The sequence below is a fragment of the Atractosteus spatula genome, chromosome 6 (genome assembly GCF_055471065.1).
Source record: "Atractosteus spatula isolate fAtrSpa1 chromosome 6, fAtrSpa1.hap1, whole genome shotgun sequence".
Classification (NCBI taxonomy): Eukaryota; Metazoa; Chordata; class Actinopteri; order Semionotiformes; family Lepisosteidae; genus Atractosteus; species Atractosteus spatula.
Window position 1 is genome coordinate 26,634,030 of NC_142711.1, and position 20,202 is coordinate 26,654,231.

At 36.6% G+C, this 20,202-nt stretch overlaps 1 protein-coding gene across 2 annotated transcripts in view; it reads right to left on the reverse strand.

Moving 5' to 3' along the window:
• ctdspla (CTD small phosphatase like a) overlaps positions 1–20,202 on the reverse strand; it is a 75,983-nt gene that overhangs the window by 11,385 nt on the left and 44,396 nt on the right. Inside the window, exons 2-4 of one of the 2 annotated variants that reach the window (XM_088918380.1) lie at positions 9,996–10,153; positions 5,439–5,471; positions 50–151 (exon numbers count right to left, since the gene is read on the reverse strand). In XM_088918380.1, coding sequence (XP_088774506.1) covers positions 50–151; positions 5,439–5,471; positions 9,996–10,153 — 293 coding nt within the window. The remainder of the gene's footprint in view (positions 1–49; positions 152–5,438; positions 5,472–9,995; positions 10,154–20,202) is intronic. The other variant, XM_088918381.1, reaches the window with a different exon arrangement.

Below are 20,202 nucleotides of genomic sequence, written 5' to 3' on the forward strand. Positions count from 1 at the left end.
AAAAACCATGCTAGTGCTTAAATTCAAATAAAAAGAGTATAATATTTACCTTAAAAGAGCTGTGTACCAGAGTTTCATCTAAGTCAATCACCACACACTTCTTGCCATAGTCGGATATGTTCATCTCAGGCAGGAGGTATTTAGCTGGAGGCTGTAGAGGTAAACGTACAAATTAGACCAATGCACTGCCAATAAAGATGTGAGGCTTTCCCACCACCACCGGTCAATGGCATTTAACAACACTGCAAGAAATAATTGGCAAGAAATAACAAGAGAAAAGACCTAGGAAGCTCAGGAGGTTCGGCAAGATTTGGTAAACATCACAGAGGGAAAGAGAGGATGCATTTCTTGTCCCTTTGGGCAGACAAGAGTGCTGAAGTCTGTGGCCGTTGAAGGATTTAAATGATATGGTATCCTCATCGATCTAACATTGAGGAGGTTATTCCCACCAATGAAGAACCACGAAAAACAACCCATGTTGTATTAGCTGCTGGCACTGACTACGTCTGTCTTCATTAGTCTAGAGTTCACATTTTTACAGTTGGTGCAATTTTTCATTTTCACACAGGTATTTGAAGCCTGTGTTTTTTTTGCTGTACTGAGGTTCTTAACACAGTGCTGGTTTACATGAAAACGCCAAGTTTGTTAGGCATCCAGAAAGGCCCTGGGGAAACGGCACTGCCCAGCAGGCAGGTGGACAGCCTCGGGGAGAGAGCTAATTCATCTCTCTCAATTCAACCTCACGCTCTTCCACCAGTTACAACAATTTCTTTCCACTGTGGACAACACAAAATAATGCTAAATAATACACACATTTATGAAATCTTTAAGAGGGTCTATTTTAGTCCCATCCAGTTACTTGTACTTTTAGTACTTTTGACATTAGATGGGTTATTCAGACACAGATTCAGAAACATCAAAAACGTAAGAAATAGTACGGTTTCAAATACTCATTTGTTGGATTTATAAAGCCTCTCAGTACGTGTACACAGAGCCTGTTTCTAGAGTCTGTGACACAAGATTTTCCTATTATTATTTCAGTACTTTTTGGACAATTTTAAGGTTAGATTATAGGACTAGAAAATAAAAGTATTAGTTACATTACATACTCTATAACATCAGTGTGATAAAACCTAACACAAAGAATTTTTACAGGGACCATTTTACATCATAAGAGGTTCTTCCCAGAAATGGATGAAATGCATGTGGATAATTCCAGTTAAGTGCCCCCAAACAAGCCTTTAACTACCTAACTGAAAGTTTTCATTTAAAAGCTTTTTGGGGGTACTACTGTGGTGCCTGTAATACTGTATGTCATGTAATTAATAACTGTAGAGTTAATTGCATTCAGTTTTTAATTTGAGCACTGTACCAGCAAAGTTTAATTTAACTAGCTGGACACTCTCACAACTAATATAATGAATTTACTGAACAATACTCATGCACAGTTAGTTTATGTAAATGCATGTAGTCCTACCTTTTGTTACCATCTGTGCTTGCAATTAGGAGAAATTCATATTTAGAACATACATACTATACTCCAGATTCTAAATCTAATACATGCTGGTAATATGTGATTATTTTCTGAAGAAAATGGAAGATCCTCAATTACATAAGTATTAAGCCCCGTTTCTACAGTAACCGTTATTCAGTTCAAATAGCAAAGAGAATTTGAAAGTCATAAAATTAGTTTATTGGTTTTTGTGTGTAATTCATTCAGATATTGAATTTCAAGCAACTCAGATATTGATTCAACAATTTCACTAAGAAGTCACAGATTGGGGAGGTCCATTATCCTTTGGAGTACTGTGAAGTCCATCACTAAAAGGTGGAACTGGCCATCCACACTGTACTTACATCAGGGTGTCTTGCCAGTCAGAGTAGTTAAGCAAGCAGAAAACTGGTTATGGTTACTAATGTGAAATCAACATTGAATTTAAAATATACACAATGTTCTATGTCCAAGATAGGAGTCACTGTTCATAAGTGATACCAGAAATATTCTAATGTTAATATGATATTCTGGTTTCTACACAAAGCTGATCTGTATGAGTGAGTGGAAAGAAGTCTTTATTAAAAAATAAAGTCATATGAGTAATAATGCAGACATCTGTTAGAAGGTTTTATGGTTAGATGAAACACAAATTTAGACTTTGGAAGGTCTAAATGCAAAGCATTACAAGTAGTGCAAGCTCAACAAAGCAGATCATCCAGTCAGCTCCGTGCTAGCGATTAAACTGTTTGGTGCCAGCTTCATGTTAATGAACATGTTCAATGTTCTCATCAGCAGGGTCTAGGAAACTTGTCAGGATTAAGGAAAAAAACAGATGGTATAGGCAAAACCTAGGGAAATACCTCTCCACCTATCTAAACTGGATGATAAATTCACACTTCAGCAGGCACTGTTAACAAGCAGAGGGCCAAAGCCATACTGAAGTGGTCTGACAAGAAAAGAGTGAATGTTGAGTGGCTCGATTTAGTCGAGACTAGACGATTGCATCAGCTATACCCAACAAAATTGTAAAAACTAGAGAAAATTTACCAGGAAGAATACACAAACTTATACCACCCAACTTTGCAAAGTTCATAAAGACCGTTCCAGAAATACTGACAGCAGAAATGGCAGCCAAGGGAGCTTTCATCAAGTGGTGATTTAGAGGGCATATACAATATACACATATACAATTGGTGGATTTCTCGTCCAATATCCTTTTTGTAAATATTGCGGTCATTAAACCTCCTTCGCTTACAACAGGATTCAAATTGTTTGTTAAAAGTTTCAATTGGGAAAAAAAAAACTACATTACAATTAATCAAAATGTAATATTAACAGCAGATGGTGAATACCTTTGCAAGACACTGTACTGACGAATTGAAATGCAGCAATAAAAGCAGGAATGAATCACACTGGAATCCCCAGACTACTGGTTGTTTGGATTTTGCACAGATAAGCCTCAACTGGATGTCTGACAGGTTCACAGCTTTGGCCTTGCCACTGTGAAATGTGTTATTTTGATGTAGTGCTTAAACATCTCAGGGCAGATTCATACAAATTATAAGATTTTATTTGACAAATGACTGTTAACCAGCAATACTTAACGTTCTAATAGGAAAAAAAAAGATTAACTACCTTATCTGTGCATTAAACATTTTGTAATAATGTCTGGACTATTTGCATCGATTATCAGATTTCAATCATTAGATGCTCCCCAACAGCTAACTCAATTAGCTCACTCAAGAAAAGCACTTGCATAGAGCAAACTAAGCCCTTTAGCCCAGGAGTCGCTGGTTCAAGTCTGGACTATGCCTTTAAATCGACTGTAAGTGGAAATCCCCATTCAGACATTGGTGTATCATCAACTTACTGAGCACTTGTGAGCTTGCAGTGTTGTGAGTAAATAATGTACAAGTCCTATTTTCAGGCACTGTGGGGTTTACAGCATGACAAACATCAAGTTGTTCAACTACGGGAAAGCGTACCTGAGCAGGGGTCAGCCAAGCTGATTAACAAATGGGAAAACTTGTAAGTAGTGAAATAAAAAAAAGAAGAAAAATGTTATCTTCCATTTTAAGAGAAAAAAAAATACATTGCCAGCCCAGGACTAAATCACAAACTGCTGATATTTTTTCTTCAAATATCATTGTTCTGTGTGACAGTAAGAAAAGTGAACTGGGAATATTTTAACAGCTGTATCTTTCAGATTAAAGCCAGTTCATAAAAAGAAGATGTTTCCAGATCTTTGCTTATACCCGAGCAATAAAAAAAATATTATCTGGTTCAGTAAATAGTTTTTCAATTTCCTGCTCCTAATTTGTACAACTTTGCTTTGCATCTTGTTTTAAAAACAACTTGCAATGCATCCCCTTCTTTCCCATCATGGATTTTTACTATTTTTAAGCACAATGCAATTAATCTGGGTGCTTGGTATAGCTTTGTTTTTTAGTTCCATCCAGTTACCATGCATGTTTAGTATTTTTGGCATTAGATGGGTTACAGATACAGCATGTAAAAAGAACTTAAAACAGTGTTGGAATTTGATATCAATTCCTGAAAAAATAAACTTCAAGGTTTATTCAAATAAGTGGCTTATTATTGTGCTTTGCAGTTTAACATTCTTGATATTACACACACGGCACTTAAAGATGAAGTGTCCCACGCATTTATTTTTGCGATATAGCCAATCCTGAGGTCTAGACTTCGAAATGGATATGAACAAAAGATAATTAAGAACACAAGAACAGATGAATAAGAGCAGTGCATAGGCAGAATAGCACGAAGTGGCTTAGGTGCAAAAAGGTCTGAACAAACATCAACTCCTAAGGATGTTCTTGTCTATACAGTTACAGTTGTCTACCTTTTCTTTCCCCAAAGGAAACAATAAATCCAGAATGTTGCGTAAATAAAGAATAAAATTAGGCTTATTTGTCCGAAGCTTCAACGAACTTGAAGAAACTGACTAAAAAAACACTTAAAAAAGCAATTATTTCAATATCAAGCTTAATTTTAAATAGAAACTACGAAACAATCCATGCAGTAAATATTATTTGATTATTCGTAAAGTTTATTTTGATCAAAATAACCAACCACCCAAATACACAAGATAATGTGGCTTCCAAAATGACGGGTGTGGACATTTTTAGTTTAATCCAATGGCTACAGATTTTTCTAACCACAGCCGCTATAGCTCAAACCATGTACGACAGAAACTGCAGAGAAACTCTTTCCTGGTCAAGAATATGTGAGAATCAAGAGATGAGAAATGGGATGTTGGCCTGTCAGGCCAGGTGCACAAATGGATCTAAAATTAAATTGTAAGTACTCAATTTCAACTTCAGAATCAGAAAAGATGCTATTACCAACTACCTGCTACTATAAACCCTGCCTAGCATTCACATCTGCTGCGGCTTTAGAAAGCATACAAATACAAAATTTATTTCATTCTTGTTCTGGCAGATAACGCATCTATTGATTATTTTTTTGGACAAAGGGGAGAAAACATGGGACACTGCAGCTTTAATCAGATACTGAAAGTTCAGGAGAAGGACAAACCCCAATTACTACCATTTACATGATCTCTAGGGTATACAAAAAGGTCTTTAAACTGTATTAAATCTCAGTGTTCATCATGCTAGCACCCTTCCACTGACACCAGCATCACCAACAATGAAGCACTTCTTGGTTATTGCAGGGAGATTCTAATTTTCTTGTTAATATTGCCATCACATTACTGGGGGTTGTCTGTTTTCTGAACTCTCAAAGCAATATGAGTGACTTTTTCAAATAATTTACATTCAACTTCTAACGAGTACCCTGCTCATTATTAAAATACAAATGGTTATACAGTATTCTTGGAGTGCAAAGTCATGTTTTAAAAGACACTATACCCCAGTAACACAACCAGCATGCAAAAATAAAAGAATGAAAGGATAATACATACACTGGGAATGGGAATGACCTGCACCTGGTCACACTGGGAAATGAAAACAGAGAAAAAGAATGAAATCAACAGGGGAAGAGGAAAACAAACTGGCAGAGAAAGAAAACAGTTGGCAACAGAACAGAGCACACCACCACCAAGACAGTCTACCCAAACTGGAAATTAATCTCGACTCGAACACACTGCCTTCTTTTTTGTATTTAGAAAAGGACAGACTCTCTGCAGGTCTAAGTGAAAGGGCTGCTCTTCAATCCAGTTTACTGTCCTCACCCTTTTAATTGAAAGCCTCAGAAAGATTTCTGCTCAACTTTGGATGAATATCCCTTAGTGACTCAATGCTCCTGTGTGTGTAGGTGTATAGCAGCTGCACACGATCCAAGACATGGGGGAGCGAACTGCTGCATAAATGCTATATGACAGTAACACATATGCAAGATATTTTTTGATAGTACGTTCTTCCACGTGAAGGGTCACCCTGTCAATACCATTATCTTATGGAGTTGAGAAAGAAGCCAACATCTTGCTGAGCACAATGCTGGTATTACATGTACTGTATATTCCTGAAGTCTTTCAGGCAAGTAGGGACATTGGTGTTTTTTCTTTTCGTATTTCACTTTCTATGGAGATGCGTCGGAGTCACTGACAATAATGTGATCGCAAAACCAGTTGTGTGATTTTATGACCAATTAAATGCATTTTTCTTGGGTGTAGTCTATCAAAGCTCAGATCACACATTCTTTTAGTACTAAAGTATTTTAAGTATTGTATTTTGTATCGGTCCCATGTGAAGCATGTACATCTATGTCTAGCACGAAAAATAACAGGAAGAGGAAACAGTCACTGAAAGTAAGACAGTTGAGAACTATGTTAAACTTCAATAATGTCTGCTCTTCGATGGTTTATACATGTATAATGTATATAAAAGCCTCTGAAAATAACTAGGCTTGATAACATTTTGAAATCAAGTTAAAATGTTTTTAATTACTTAGTGTAACAGTCCAGTAATATTGGATGAAAAACCCAAAACAAAACTATTAGAAAAATAAAATTATTGAATGATTTTGACTTTGATGAACTCCAATTATCTTTGCTGCTGAGTAAGCACTAAATGTGAATGTGCTGTAAACTATATTTTTTGTGCTAAGTATAAAGTATATTCAAATGTATGAATTCATACTCTGACACCAGCAGAAACTACTTCCCTAAGTTCCTCTACTTAGTATAAGAGAAGAAAAGCACATTCAAGTGTTTGCTTGCAAATATTCTGAAATCTGGGCATAGTGAGGGAATCACTACAGGTTCACCAGACTTTACACTGCATGATTTAGTCATTTCTTCAGCGAACACATGTTTATTTTATACTTCTTCAGTACCACAACACTTGACAATGTTATGATTGATCTAAATAAGGACTACCCGATTCTTGGTTCGGAGAACTAAAGATGAAATTGCAGATTTTTTTTACCGGAGATGGAAAAACAATACAAGTAAAACAGTTCAGTTTCCTTTATAATGCACACAGCATAAGCGAGAGAGGCAAAAACAAGAAAGAATAAATGTTGCATTCTGCAAAGGAGGCCATTCCAACATCTTGCTCATTTGGGTTTCAAAGCTAATGGATCTAAGGATCTCACCCAGACATCTTGAAGAAAGTCATGTCTTAGATAATATGACAAGGTGGCTTGTACCAGACTCCCACAAAACTTTGTGAAAAGACCTGCCTCTTGGTCTACTTTAAGTAGTAACTTTAATGCAGTTCCCCATTACAGAAGATATATAGGCCTTCTTTGTGGAATAAAAAACATATATATGTACTAAATTAGTTTAACAGATGAGATGATAGGAAAAGTATTAAAAATAATTACCATGCTGTACAACAATCCATCCCCAGATGTTAAAAGATCTGTACCTTTCCTTTTTTAGAGTGTACTGTTCTCACTCTAACATTCGTTGAACTAATTGATATAATTTATAAGCTATTTATAAAACAAATGGGTAAATACCATACTGGATGAAACATGTTACAGGCATTACTTGCTGTTCAAGCTTGAACCAGCATAAAACATAAGGAAACTCTTTTAAAGTTTATCAAACTGTTCTGACTGTGCCAGGAATTAAGGGCATTAGCTGATATAAAGACTAAAATATATTTTTTTAATTTACCTGCAGAGTGTAAGAACTATAACTTTTTGCACCTGAATAAACAGGACATTCATTTTTGAATGTATGATGTTTCATGAAGTTTAAGATTTTTTCCATGGGTTATTTGCTTTTCCTTTATAATTAACATCTAAATAAAAAATCTAATTAATTAAATTCTAATTAATTTCATGTTCTAATTTATTTGAAGAAACCATCGTCTTTACATTGTGGGACACAAAAACATTTATTTTCACTATGAATTGGACACATTTTCTGAAACATTTTTCAATTGATTATTTAGGCGCTAAAGTGAAATGGTCAGTTCTAGAAAAGTACTACTAGGATATCTTCCACATTCACAGTACTGTGGCAGATCTACAGTAAAAGAAATTTTAACTGAGGCCTCCTGTGTTACCCTAAGCAGCAACACATAGTTAGCTGAGTTATGTTGAGGTTAGCGTGTGATTAGTCGACCAGGACCCTCTAGGCTGTCAGCAACAGATCGATGCCTGAAACCTTCGATGCAGTCAAATTTAATCTTTCTAGATTCAAATGCAATAAAACTAAGTCTTTTATTCCCACAGCTATTATCTTGCTCAATTTTAATAACTGACTGTATATTTTACTTTATTTATTTTCCGTCTCATTATACATGTATATCTGTTATTTGTTAATGGGTTCATGGTGTATCAAATGTGTAGTATATTGTGTTGTGTTTCTTCCTACCCGCAACGCAAATTTACCATTTGGAACATTAAAGTAATGAGGGTGTGCCTCTCTTCATCTGGCACTGAACCTCCTGTACATGAATGTGCAGCCTGCGATGTGTGACAGACTCGAAGGCTTGAAAGAGGGCAGCTCAGAGGCGTCTGCCACCACTTCCTCATTCTCCCGTGTGCAGTCTTGAGGTTCGAAGCCGTAGCATTATAGTTGTAGACCTATTCCATGTATACTATTAATATTTGTGTTTCAAAGTTGAGCAAAGTCTGGTCTAGAAATTTACAGACCTAGAGTACGCTATATTGTGTTCATGACTGAACCTTCAATTGAAAAATTTTGCATTCTGTTATGGAAGTAAGTTTAATATGAATAAAACCACTGTACCCCAACAACATTTGGAATGAATTAATATTCATTCACCATGTAAATGCAGATAAAAACAAGTTACAGCTACTAAAAGTTTCACAATTACAGAATAAGCATTAAAAAGATCACTGAGACCAAACATAATATAATATGAATATGAATAATATTACAAATTGGAGTATAATAATACTATGCTATTAGATGACTCAAGGGTCATGTTAATGTTAAATGTTAATGCTGTAGAATTACTTTCATAACGAGTATTTTGACAAAATTCAATACAGCAGAAGCACGTCAGTAATTTTAAATTAAAAAATGTCAACTGAAGACCGTACTGGGCACTGAAAACCAGTCTACCATAGTAAAACACATTATACTACTAGAGATGTTTAAAATGTGTAGCAGCTTTCTGATGTTTTACTGCAACTAATAAGCATTGAAAGCTGGAAAACAAAGCTGAATATATATATATAACGTACGTTTAATTTTATGTCTGAATCACCACCTGTGAATGACTGATGCTATTCTGTGGCAGTGTTATTTGTTCTAGCAGAGCCTGTACTGTGTGGCGCATGGCTCAAGAACGTTTTTTTGAAGTCACCCTTTAAAGAGAGATTAAACGAACAATGTGGAGAGATCTCATGCCAGGGTATCCGTCGATTCAAACAACCAATGCGTTAAGCTCATTTAGATGAAGTGCGATAACACCAAGAAATAAGGTTCAGAAAGTGCTTATCTCTTTCTACGCACCCGAACTTCAAAACATTTTGAAGTCTCCTCAAAAATGCTAAATTACTATACTGAGTTTCTAGAAACAACAGCTGTGTGCTGGTGATAACTTTTTACAGATTCAAAATAATAATCACATTTTCATCTGTATTATTGCACTGCCATAAAATACTTTGACATTCCTGTAGAGAAGTACTGCAGCATTTCACATTTTTTCATGCTTAGTTTCCTGTAAGAATACGTTCCATGAAATGTGAAGGTGGGGGATCATTATTTTAAGGGGGAGCTGAGGAGATGCTTGGTATTATCTAAATTGTAAGACGAGGAGACCATCACACTTTTGACAGAAGCTGTGCAATGTGTCAAATCAATTATTTGCTCCAGCAAATCCACTTTAGAAAATTTTGCTTTCAAAATTTTAAAGTGTCCACACCGTTGCAATTCCAACGGAACAAAATTCATTCACCATTCATGATTTTCTGATCATAAATTGTGATTCTAAAAGTTAGAAATGTCTACCCTGCTGCCTCTCATGATTGCTTTATCAGACACAGTCTGTGGCCAGACAAGGCTGCGTTATCTTGAATCTGTGGAGCTCACCTTCGGAAGGGACCCATTCTCCTCCACTGGTGGAGGGAGGGCGCTTGTGTTGTTGTTGCTGGATGGTGGTTCCACATTATAGTTGCGAAAGCAGCAGAAGAAAGTGCTGAAGATGCTTCGACTCCTCTGTTTCTTTAGGTGGCTGTTTGACTGGGAAACTGAAAAAAAACCGAAAAGAGGCACATTAGAAATATTAGTAAAGTAATTGAACAATAGTTGCTTAGTAGATAGGTGCTTAGGCACATGTAATAATCGAGTATTTCAAGTAGGGTTTCACTAAGGAAGAAGTCAACAGCGTACCTCAGGGAAGGACTAAATTCTTATTTTTATATTAATAACATAGAAGAGGCAGAAGCATTTAAGGTTCTAGAAGCACTGGAGATTGATGTATCTCCAGGGCCCAATAGTATCCTACCAATTTTACTTAAAGAAACAAGAAGTTATCTATACTCCATTTATGGTATTTCCTTTTAAGGAAAGAGCTACCTATCCATGTTGAAGCCAATAACTTAAATTCTGTCAATAAAGGCCTGGATGAGATCCTTGGATCATTTAGGTATTAATAAAGAATGGGCTCATTAAGTTGAATGGCTTCATTTCTTAGTTTTTTTTTATTTCTTATAACAAGACATACATATTATACACAGGCTACAGTATCACAAGGAGAAATCAGCACTATCATTATTTCTCGCATCTTTCTGGACCCATTCTGAATATAAAAATAGCTGCTTAGATTTCCTGAGTTCTGTTTTTTTGGAACATTTATGATGTAGCAAAATGTAATCTTTCATTTTTTTACCATAATTTTATAATGGTAATAATTTACCATTAGGGATTATTAGTGGGTGGCCCAGTGATGCAGGGGCTAGTATTGCTTTCCTCCAGTGTTGGGGTCCTGGGTTCAATTGTGGACCTGAGGTGATGTTTGTGTGGAGTTTTTGTATGTTCTACCCAGTATTTGCGTGGGTTCCCTCCAGATACTCCAGTTCCTACCTACAGTCTAAAACCATACTGGTAGGTTAACTGGCTTCTGGGAAAACTGGCCCTGGAGTCAGCGTGTGCGTGTCTGTTTTTGGTTAGAAAATGGATGGATGGATCATTACTCTGTCTGTCTGTCATTCCGAGTTTGTTTCTGATTTGGGTAAAACTAACATAGAAAGTTATCTAGGTAAATACAGTATTTAACAATGTATTAACAAAAAACAAGATTATTTTAAAGTCCTTTACAGTTAGTACTGTAAAGTACTTCAAGTGCTTTATATTACTGGAATACTTTAAAAAAGATAAAGTTAAGAGATTGATTTTTGGAGCATAAACAAAAAAAATAGCTGTGTGGGCTACCATCTCTGGAAATGTTGTACTATTCTAGTAGACCTACTTACTGTACATCCCCTTGAAGTAATTAATGGCTGCACATAGGTTCCGATAAATATAATTAATTTTCTTGCCCTTAACAACTGAAATTATTCACTAATACAATATTTCAAAGGAAGGTTTTGACTTTTTATTCTAGCATTTTGTCTACAATCCTAGAAACTATTTTACAAGATAAATCTAAACTTACCACAGCGTTTAAAAATCTATCAGTGCTCAGTCACGTTTAAATCAACTCATTTACAAAGTCATGAAGACAGTCATTGACTGTTCTGAACCTACACACTATAATCATGCAGACAGCACATTGAAATTAAGAAGGAACATATGAAGGAGTCGTTTATGCCATTAGTATTCTTAAAATACCAGGGAAAGTATGAGCTACTAGCAGAAGGGCTAGATAGGTCAAATACCCTTCTCTAGCTTGTACCATTTCTTATGTTCTAATGAAATTCTGAGCCACTTTAAATGCTTATACTTGATATGAAACACACAACACTTGCTTAAATGGCAAAAAAAATGTCACTGTAAAAAAAAAATTAAAAAGCAGAACTGTTTTTTGAAATGAGGATTGCAAAACAGCTGGAACCATATCTGCAAAAATGTCATCAATTACAAATCCATGCGTCTTCACCATTTGAAAATAATAGATTACACCTCTAAAAGGCACAATTTGAGGAGCGAAAAATGCAGCTCCAGAATATGCAAGGATTTCAGGATATTGAACTTGCAAAGAATCTCTTTCATGCCCTTATGCTTCCCTCTGGGCTTTTAAAACAGGTAGAACCACTGCTGTCTCTGCCACTCCTCTGCTCACACTGTGCCCAACACAATAACAGGCACTAAAGCCCTTCACACGTTTCTAACTAAATGGCTTTTTGGCTCCATTCGGAGAAACATGAAACCCCATTTTCTGAACTTCGGCATTGAATCCGGGGACAACTCAACAGCCTTCTATGCATATGTAACAAGTGATCACTCAGAGGGTACTACCGTAAGTGATATTCCAGCACAGTACAAGATATAAAAAAGTTCATAACGAGAGACTTGATTTTTGGGAGTCCGCCATTGAAATCATGCAAGATAAATAATTAAAAAAAAAACAGTTCTGGTTTTAAGCAGCACTTTCACATTGCTGTGGAAAATTCTGCGCAGCTGAACTGTTATCCACTTTAAATGCTTTTGTCAAACACCCACACAAGGACGTTTAGACGCCCAGACGTTTCCTTTTCACAAATGTGAAACATATTATAGCCAATCCTTCAAAGGCTGCAAGAGAAGAGAGAAACTAATACTAAAATTCTTATCATTAAGCTTCATAAAATTGTACTAAAACACTATGCTGTACTGAATTAAACAGCATTCTATATATTAACCAGTAAGCTGGTTATCTAATAAATACCACTAATGCATAAAACTTGGGGTTGGAGTACCAGGACAGTGCACCTATCAGAGATTATTTCTTAATCGATGCGACAGTAAGGATCTTTCTACAAGGGGAAAAAATGTTGTGCTGCAGCAGCTCAGGGACCTTCCTGAAGGAGACAACAGTTTTTCTCCTTTCATTAAAAACAGTATGTGTGATTCAGAATTACGCAACAAGTGAGTTTTTCTGTCCTAAATTAGAGGCGATATTTGCATATTTAAAATTTCCGGCAAAATTTGAAAAAGGAAACAAGTTGAAACTGTTAAAAGAAATAATAAAAACCAAGACCTGATAGGCCTAATTCGCACAAAATAATTACCTAGTCATTTCTGAGTGTGTGTGTGGGATTGGGAAACTATTTCAAGGCAAAATTAAAATACAGAAGTTACACTTCTTGCCTACATCATCAAAAGTATTTCCAAGACTCAATTTGGTAAAATATGTCTTCTAGGCTGTTTGCAGTAGACAAACAGCGGAACCCTACAGCACTTATTTGCATACAAAAGAGAAGAGACCACTGTGATGACGTACAGTTGGATGGTGTGTTCCCTCTTTCTCCTTCAGAGTTAAGTAGATGTACTGGGCTGCACAGAGCAGCAGTAAGCAAGATCAGTCTCAAAAGTCTGAAGGAAGAGATTCATATTTTAATTAACTATTTTCCTTAGATCTGCAACAAAAGAAAGACAAAATGCAGCTGTCTGGTAGTGTGGAATGTACGTTCCGTACATTCTAATACAGATAGACATATGTGGATATTAATACCTTGGGTGTTGAACAATGCGAGAAAATGGGACAATTTAAATCTTTTGTACAGTTACCTATTTGACTATGGCAGGCCTTTGCAACAGATACTACCAGATGATTTTCTGTATGCGAGATTTAAAAATCATGTCAAAGATATTTCCTAAAACTTATTATATTGTATATCTGGGTAGAAAAGGGGCCATAGCATATTTGGCTGAAGGTGAAAATATTCCAGTTTAAAGGGGCGTCTGGATTTTTACATGACCTTAATATGGTCATTTATAGTAAGAAAAGTCTGACAAATGTACACACAAGCATTCAGAAAAGCATCCGGGAGTAAACACTAAATATCGCAAAACAAGAGGAAAGCTAATGGGTTCAGTAAATGTAGGGAAATTGAAAGGCTTGAAATGAAACAACTTCTTTTCATGGTGAAAATGAAACTAATTAGGACATGGCTGTTAACTCAAGAGTAGGCCATTAGCATTTATGATGCAGAATTACAGCGCATTCCTAATTTCAATTAAAACATGTTAATAACTGACTGCCAGTTAAAGGGAAAAAATCTAAATTAAACCAAACAAAAACAAAACAGCTATAGCATCTCACATTCCTCTCAGTACTGGCAAAACTGCAAACCAGAATTAGCTAAATCATAGTTGCTGGTGTATCATTTGCCCACAGATAATTTATGGAAATTGCTGGTCTAATTATAATTCAGACATTCCAGATTTTTTTTGTCTGGGACCTCAACAGAAGGCTAGGCCTCCGCACTACTTGTTGAAGCCACCCAAAAGCTGGGGCTTTATTGAAAGACGGAGCTAGGTGTTGAGAAAAACTCGCCATTTAATGTCCTTTCCCTTCCCCCCAATCCCCTACACCTCTCCAGTCCCACAACAAACCACCTTAAGTGTTTAAGAACTTCGAGCAGCTCAGTGCTCCACCATTTTGAGGTCAGCCTGCGTTTCCCTGCACTCCTTGATGAGATGCCCAATTCTGCAGCCTGGAAAAGGGGGGAGGGCACAGGAAACTCTTCACAGCCTATACAGGCACCACATTCCTACCCCACCCCTGCAGCAGCGGCGCCTCAAACAAGCAGGCCTTTCTTCCCCAGGACACAAACACTACTCTCAGGACTTCAACACAGCCAGACACGGGCCCTCCTGCACAGCCAAACTTCCTCTTCTTAAGCAATGCCAACGCAGCCTTATTCCACGCTCCGTGACGTGAAACTTCTATATAGCAAAGGACACTCCTGTCCGACTTCACAAAATAATTCACTCTAAGCTACAGTATAGGGCTTCATTTCTGACATTTAAAGCAGTTTGCTACAATCAAGAAATACTATCATTTTGTGGTAACTGTTGTCACTGGGTTTCTGCTGAAAAGCTCAGTTTCGAAAAAGTGACACTAGTTCTTTGAAACTTTTGCACAATGTAAAGCTTGAAAACTCACACAGCAAGTTTATTTCTGATTCCTGTTTTTAATGCCTAAAGGAAACAATCTGATGAGGAGACCACCGAATACAGGTGGAGCTTTTGTGTCTTTCCATAAATTACAATACAACATACAGTAAATGTTGAGTTACAGTTACAGCCAAGGCACACCATTAAATAACATAATCATATTGAACTCGAGTTCCATTTGCTGTGACTCTTGCAAGGACAAGTGAACAGAAAATGAATAAATAAAACAGCTTCTATTTTGCAGAACTTGTTAAAACACAGATGCTGTCCTACATGTTCAAGTACTATATATCACTAACAGTGACTTGTTACACTAGTCATTCAAAATGATTTAACTGCCTCAACAGAGACTCAGATGTGTACACTGCTGGAGATAAGGGAACAAAAAAAAGCACAGCTCTGAATCAAAACTGCCAAGAGAGCTTCTTTAGGAAAAAGAAAATGCATGACATTTTTACAGAAAAATATAAAAACCATCTGACCCTGCAGGGTGGAAAAATACGAAACGGCAAGAAAAAAAACACTTCAGCAAATTATTTCATTCCTCCCCCATCACACACACTGTCAATAAATTGTTATGGTTTACACTTGAAGCAAAAACAATAGAAATATCCTCAACTTAAAAGGAATGGCAAGCAGCAGTTTGCAAAGGTCAATGTCTGTGATGGCTGACCAACAGACCAACAGTTTAATAATTCAGATGGATACATTACCGGAATTAAACGGCATTGTGAATACTTTTACTGTGTAAAAACAGAACAAGAAACCACAGAGTCAAGAATCTTATTTCTTTTCTTATAAAAAATGATATTTTTAATGCTTCAGCAAAACAGCAAGATCAAAAGGATGACCACAACTAATGCAACACTATACATATCAGACAATGGACAAGAGTTCAAGCCTAGGACAAGTAAATGTCCTAGGATATTACAGTGAACTATAAAGCACTTGAACATAATCAGGAAAACACAAAAAGCTGGGTAGACTGAAAAAGGAAAATTAAGTCTAAGTCTCCCACCTTTGTGAAGAGTACAAAGATTGTAGACTTGCTTACACATTTTAGGTTACTGTCCTGCGAACGAGAAATACTACACCATTTCTGTGACCATATTTAAGGTGACACTGGATATAAACTAATCAGTAGGCCATTTAAGCAAGTGCAAATTGCTTGCAAGTGCTATGAATCACATCCAACCTACATTGAGCCATGTCTCAAGCTGTAAGTTCAGAAGTTATGAATTATCCAAAACAAACACTGTTTACTTTAACTTCCTTCTCAGAATCTAAAATAATGCACACTTGAGGTTTGATTGTGTAACACTACAGTAAAAGCCTAAAACTCATTAGCACCCAAAGAAAAGATTTTTCACATTGACTTACTCAAAGCAGACTGTAATTATGAAGAGTCCTGCAACTCAATGCTTCACCTTTCCCATGGTCTAATCGTTTTGGAACTCAACACTCTCTAGAAACAATGACAAATTATCTGCCTAACAGAGTGCTTTCCTCATCGTTTCAATAATGATTATTTCTAAATGAAATGCCATATACAATGGCTAGAGTATATCCCTCATAAAGTACTGTTAAACACTGCTCTGAGCTGCTGCTTATGACACCCAAGATAGATCATTTCCTGCATGAATTTACTTTTACCGCTATCACTAAATTTCTTTCTAAATATAGGTTGGATATTTATCTAAAGAAGTTTACACTTGCAGTAAGTCTAACTATCATGGCTCATATCAGAAACAGGAATTGTGAAAGTAGTCTTACAAAGACTGGAACTGAATTCCAAATACCAACATCAGCATTTTCTGGGTGAATATTCACGTTTGTAAAAGCTCCTACTATACTATTATAACACTATAAGTCACATTACAGCCTACACACACAAAAAACTTCACGGTGTGTTGATTTACAACACTCTTCGGAAACCTAAGTTTTATTTTCAGTACCGGTTTAGCTTTGTAAGAATTAAAAATTAAGAAGTGAAGCAAGTTAAAAAACTGACCATAAGATACAGTAGATTGAGTTAGCCCTTAACCTACTCATCAGCCTCAAGACCTTTAAGGGCTTCTTAAACCTGTCAAGTTCTGAGTAGACTAAGGGCCACCAAGGGCTTAACTGTGAGGTGTCATATAGTATCTGGTGAACAAGGGAATAAAGTAAAAAGTAGTAACAAATGCTTGAGTTTTTTTGAAGAACAGTGTCACTTCGGTCAGTGAGGCTTTCACAATAATGAACAGCTTCAGGCAGTTGTTAGTGGAAAGTACACAAAATACATTAAAACAAGATGAAGAAAGGCTTTAAAGAACCAGACTTCCACACTTCTGTCCTATTTTTAAAGAATCATAAATAATTTAAAACTTCAATGTTGGTTACAATGAGCCTGTTTCTCTGCAGGGTGACTAACTTGCATAGACAATTCTCAGCACAGGACAGGCAATGACAATAACTCCCATTCGTGGTCAACAAAACAGTGAAATGACACATAGAATTCACCACGTTGTCTTTAGAAATTAAGACTAACAAGTCCTATTTTTATTCTAAACCTTAACTTCAGTAACAGAAATAAAGTGACAAATACCACCAGGCAAATAAAATAATATATAGTACCACAGGAGATTGTAAAACACTGGAGGAAATATTATAATTTGGAAATCCTGTTCTGCTGGCTCTGACAATGCAGTAAGTTATATGCAAAAACGCTCCTACAAGCTGCTTTTTAAGACAATGTCATTATTGCAGAACTGATTCCCGACATGAGCTATAAATTTTAATAAGAAGCTAGAGCTACTGTAAATGAAAAGCACTTGGCTAATTGGCCCAGCTGCTCTCCTACTGTAGATCAGAGGACAGCAAGTGCAAAAAAGGCCAGTCCTCCAGTCCTCTGATCTGGTATCTCCAGGATACTCAATTTATACAAGTTTAAGTCACAAATTCCTCATTCCCCTTGACAAGTTATTTGCAAATTAGTTTTCAATATGCTCACCGCTCACTTATACTAAATGATAGATGGACTGGTATAGTAATCCGGAGGTTCATTTGTAAAGCAACTGGCTTTGGGCAAGATAGCAGCATATAGTATATAACTTAAAAGACAGATTTGTATTATTGAATAAGCAGAATTTGGCATTAATTTATCGTTGGGATTCAAAGCTGGTGCTCTGACACCTACACACACTAAAATTACACGTATGAGAGTGTATTCACCACTATACAACAAACAAATAGGCGAACGAAGCTATCCACTTTATTTTTTTTTACAAAAAGTGGTAGTTGTAGGCTCCAGTGCCCCTGACTTGGGAGAAACTGTTAGAAGCTTTATAATTTCTTATTGCATCCACAATGTGTGTAGTGTCTTAATGCTAAAACATTACATATAAGCAACATCCTCTCTCACTGCTGGAGAGATGATGCTCTCGTAGTGTCCTGCTGGAAAATCAACACTTGCAGATCTGTGTGCTGGAGTAGAAAGACTATTGGCTCAAAGACTTTGCTGTGCAGTATAGCTGTCCTCAATCTGCACCAAAGGCAATCTTGTGTTAAAGGAAATTGCTCCCCACATCATCACACTCTACCAGCTGGATTGAACAACATGACAGTCAGCACAACTCCTGCCACAATGTCTCCACTTCACTATCCATGATCTTCTCGTCAGGTCTGTCGAGGGCTTTGACCCGCAGAGACTGACTGTCTCTGAGCTGTCTCCCCCGGAAGCCTCTGTGCATACACAGTATTCCACTTTCACACAGGCAGACCAGTCATTCTGCGAGGGTTACTTCTTCCTGTACATGTTTGTACTGTAGCCATTACAGTTTGAAAACTATAACACACATAGATCAAATGGTCTTGGGTTGAGATCACATACAGGCTTCCTATTTTCACTACTCATAATTAATATGAAAAAAATATATAATACATAATTTAAGTGCTTAGTTGACTATTGATGTCAAACACACGCCAGTCTTTTGAGTGTGCATCCAGTACACACATAGGTTTCATCTTTAATAATTTAGAGCACGACGCACATACCAAAGATCCTTGAGAACTAAGACAAAAATTGAAGTAATCATAGGAGTAATACCTGATTTTCCTAACTGACAGAAGCTTTTAATATTTCAAATATAAGCATGTATTGAACAGACATTTGGCACTCTTTTTCTTCAGTACTAAAGCTGCTGAGTTTTTCTGGATGTGAAAGAAATGAAAACAATTTGCTATTATTACTGGGGGAATGTATGTAGCTATGGTTTTTCTAAAGCGGCCATTTCAAATATTCAGCCGATTCAAATATTTGTTGTATAACAGAATTATTACAAAATATTAATGCATGAACCACATTCATATGACAAAGGAGTACGACCTTTTGAGAAGATCCCTGAAAATGGTCAATTAAAAGGTTATACCGTGGTGCAATGTTAAAACCACTGTATTAGCTACAGTAATTTGATATAGTAATACCTCTGCAAAATTCACATTATCCACCTGAAAAGAGGAAGTTTGAACGTGAACGGATCATTCCTAAAAATAGTTTTAATTCTTCATATATGCCTCTTTGTGTTTATATTTGATTAAATGAAAAGCAATATAATTTAAAGAATAACTCTACCGGTGACCAAACTACAATTTTGTTTTGAAAACTATATATAGTTCATACGAAATTTGGGCAAAGGGGTTGGGCAGCCAGTTGACCTTGGACCACTAGAGGTTTTTTTTCTCCTTACTAAGGAGTTTTTGGTTCCTCTCCTCCGTTGTCTTCTGGTCTTTTCTGTTCTGTATTCACAACATGTATGGTCACTTGCTTTGTTAAGCGCCTTGGGGCAACCTTGTTGTGAAAGGCGCTGTATATAAAAAAAATTGAACTGAACATGAAAAACATAAGAGTGGTGGAAAAAATGTAAAACATCAAATCCACCTTCTGACCTGCAGCATCAATCTGCGATGTTGTGCAGTGGGGCTGTGAGAGTCTCCCTAGGAGGAGCAGTGTGAGTCCTGCATTGCTCTCGGGGGTTTTTCAGTGTTTGATGCTGAAGTGCCTCTCAGGGTACATCCTGAGTGCTCATGGAGATAACAAATGGATGTTGGTAATGAAGCGAGGGATTTCTGGAATGCCACCGCCACCGTCTTCACCACTCGTCACACATCTCTAAATCCCTGCAACAGTCCTCTTTAAATGGGTTTTCACTCACTAGAA